Source organism: Rhagoletis pomonella, unplaced genomic scaffold (genome assembly GCF_013731165.1).
Source record: "Rhagoletis pomonella isolate Grant_MI unplaced genomic scaffold, Rhpom_1.0 Rhpom_scaffold_00007, whole genome shotgun sequence".
Taxonomy (NCBI): domain Eukaryota; kingdom Metazoa; phylum Arthropoda; class Insecta; order Diptera; family Tephritidae; genus Rhagoletis; species Rhagoletis pomonella.
In genome coordinates, this window is record NW_023458561.1 from 25688680 (window position 1) to 25690563 (window position 1884).

Here is a 1884-nt window from a genome sequence, read left to right on the forward strand (position 1 = left end):
AAGTCACGCCTTTCCTTGAACATTAGTAAATGTTTTCAACTAACGTATTCTAAAATTTCCAATTCTCTGCTTACCAGCTATCATATATCGGCTAATGATCTAAATCGTGCAGATGAGATAAAAGATCTTGGCGTAGTGTTAGATGATCGATTTTCTTTCAATAAACACATTAGCTATGTAACTGCAAAGGCGTATTCTGTTCTAGGCTTTGTAAGACGCAATGCCTCAAAATTCTCGGATCCTTATACATTCAAGTTACTGTATTCGTCATTTGTTGGGTCACATCTCGAATATGCGGTTTTTATTTGGAGGCCGTATAATCAGAATGCTATAAACAGGGTTGAACGTGTTCAAAAAATTTTTCTCAAGTTTGCCCTTCGCTGTTTGAATTTTTCAGACCCCGTGCCGTCATATTCTTCACGTCTTATGCTTTTTAATCTCAAGTCCTTAGAAAGTCGCAGGTCTGTCTTATGTCTTTCGTATACATATAATATTATTAATGGCATTGTTGATTGTCCGTTTTTGTTAGAGAGGATAAGATTTAATGTCCCCAGGCGATCTCTTAGAAATTTCCTTCCGTTTTATGGTTGTAATGTTAGAACGCAATACGCCAGTGATGCCCCGATTTATCGCGCCATTCGTGAATTTAATGCCACGAATAATGTAGACGAGGTAGACTTTTCAATCCCAAAGACAGCTTTTTTAAATCTTTTGAATTCCTATTTTTAGCTTTATGAATTATTTCTGATAGTTCTAAATTAATGTTGTACTCTTCTAGTCTGTAATGTTATTATAAAACCATAGACTAAATAAATAAATAAATATATATATAAAAAGGTCACGCGCATAACGGCATTTTTCTTTTATTATCTATCTAACTCAAATAAAATCGAAATTGTTCGGTGTTCTTAGTTCACTTAAGAATTCCAAGTTTCGAAGTAAGAGAAATAGTGTTGCTAAATTTTTCATAAAGGTTTAAAGTCAGAACGTTGCTACACTACTGTACACTATTGGGACGCTCAAGTAAAAGAAAAAAACGCCAAAACAAGTAAACTTAAATTTGTGTCATAGAATACGGCCCTCTTAATGTTTTTTCTAGATCAGGTGATATTCGAAAGATATTTTTTTATGTATTGTGAATGAAAAATTTTCCAGATTTATCACTTGGTAGAATCCAAAACATAGGCTCGACTGCCAATAGGTTGTTTATTCCAAACAATTTTATTTTATTTTTTTCATGAGGATATAGTTTGCGAGATTTCCATATCTTTTGGCATATAAATTTTAAACTCGTTGACTAATCGGTTACTAAAAAAAATTAATAAAAAAATTGGACTGTTCTGGTTAACGCAAATCAGAAATTCCACCAAAAAGCGTTTGATTTTCTGAAAATTTAAAAAGTTACCCTTTTGGGGATTAATTTCAATTCATAGCAAAACACATAATTTTCGTACTTTTAGAAATACTACCATTGGATTTAGCCTTCATTTGACATGCGCTGAAAATAACGACGATTTAAATATTCCACTGGACATTTTTACAGACTTTTTGTTTTTGGTTTCCATGTTCGTAATTTTCAATACGCTTGTGCGCTGGATTTAATTTTTTTTAATCTGACTTGGCAATACAGGCTTAACAAAATAAAAAATAATATATGGGACGTTCCCTGTCAACCGGAACAGAGCTATATCCAAAAATCAAATGGACATTATTTAACTCACACAAAATCGACCCAGCCTGATTTAAATACTTATCTAAATTGTATGATTTTTAAATTTCTCACTCACCTGGATCCGTTGAAACATTTATGCCCCGATCGCTGTCGTAGTTGATCATGCGGTTGTCATGATACCAAAATATAAACTCTGACGCCTCCGTATTTTG

General features: G+C 33.0%; 1 protein-coding gene across 1 annotated transcript in view; it reads right to left on the reverse strand.

The window, feature by feature from the left end:
• Positions 1-1884, reverse strand: part of LOC118743752 — a 66080-nt gene that overhangs the window by 16548 nt on the left and 47648 nt on the right. The window contains exon 6 of the mRNA XM_036476514.1: positions 1788-1872. Coding sequence (XP_036332407.1) covers positions 1788-1872 — 85 coding nt within the window. The remainder of the gene's footprint in view (positions 1-1787; positions 1873-1884) is intronic.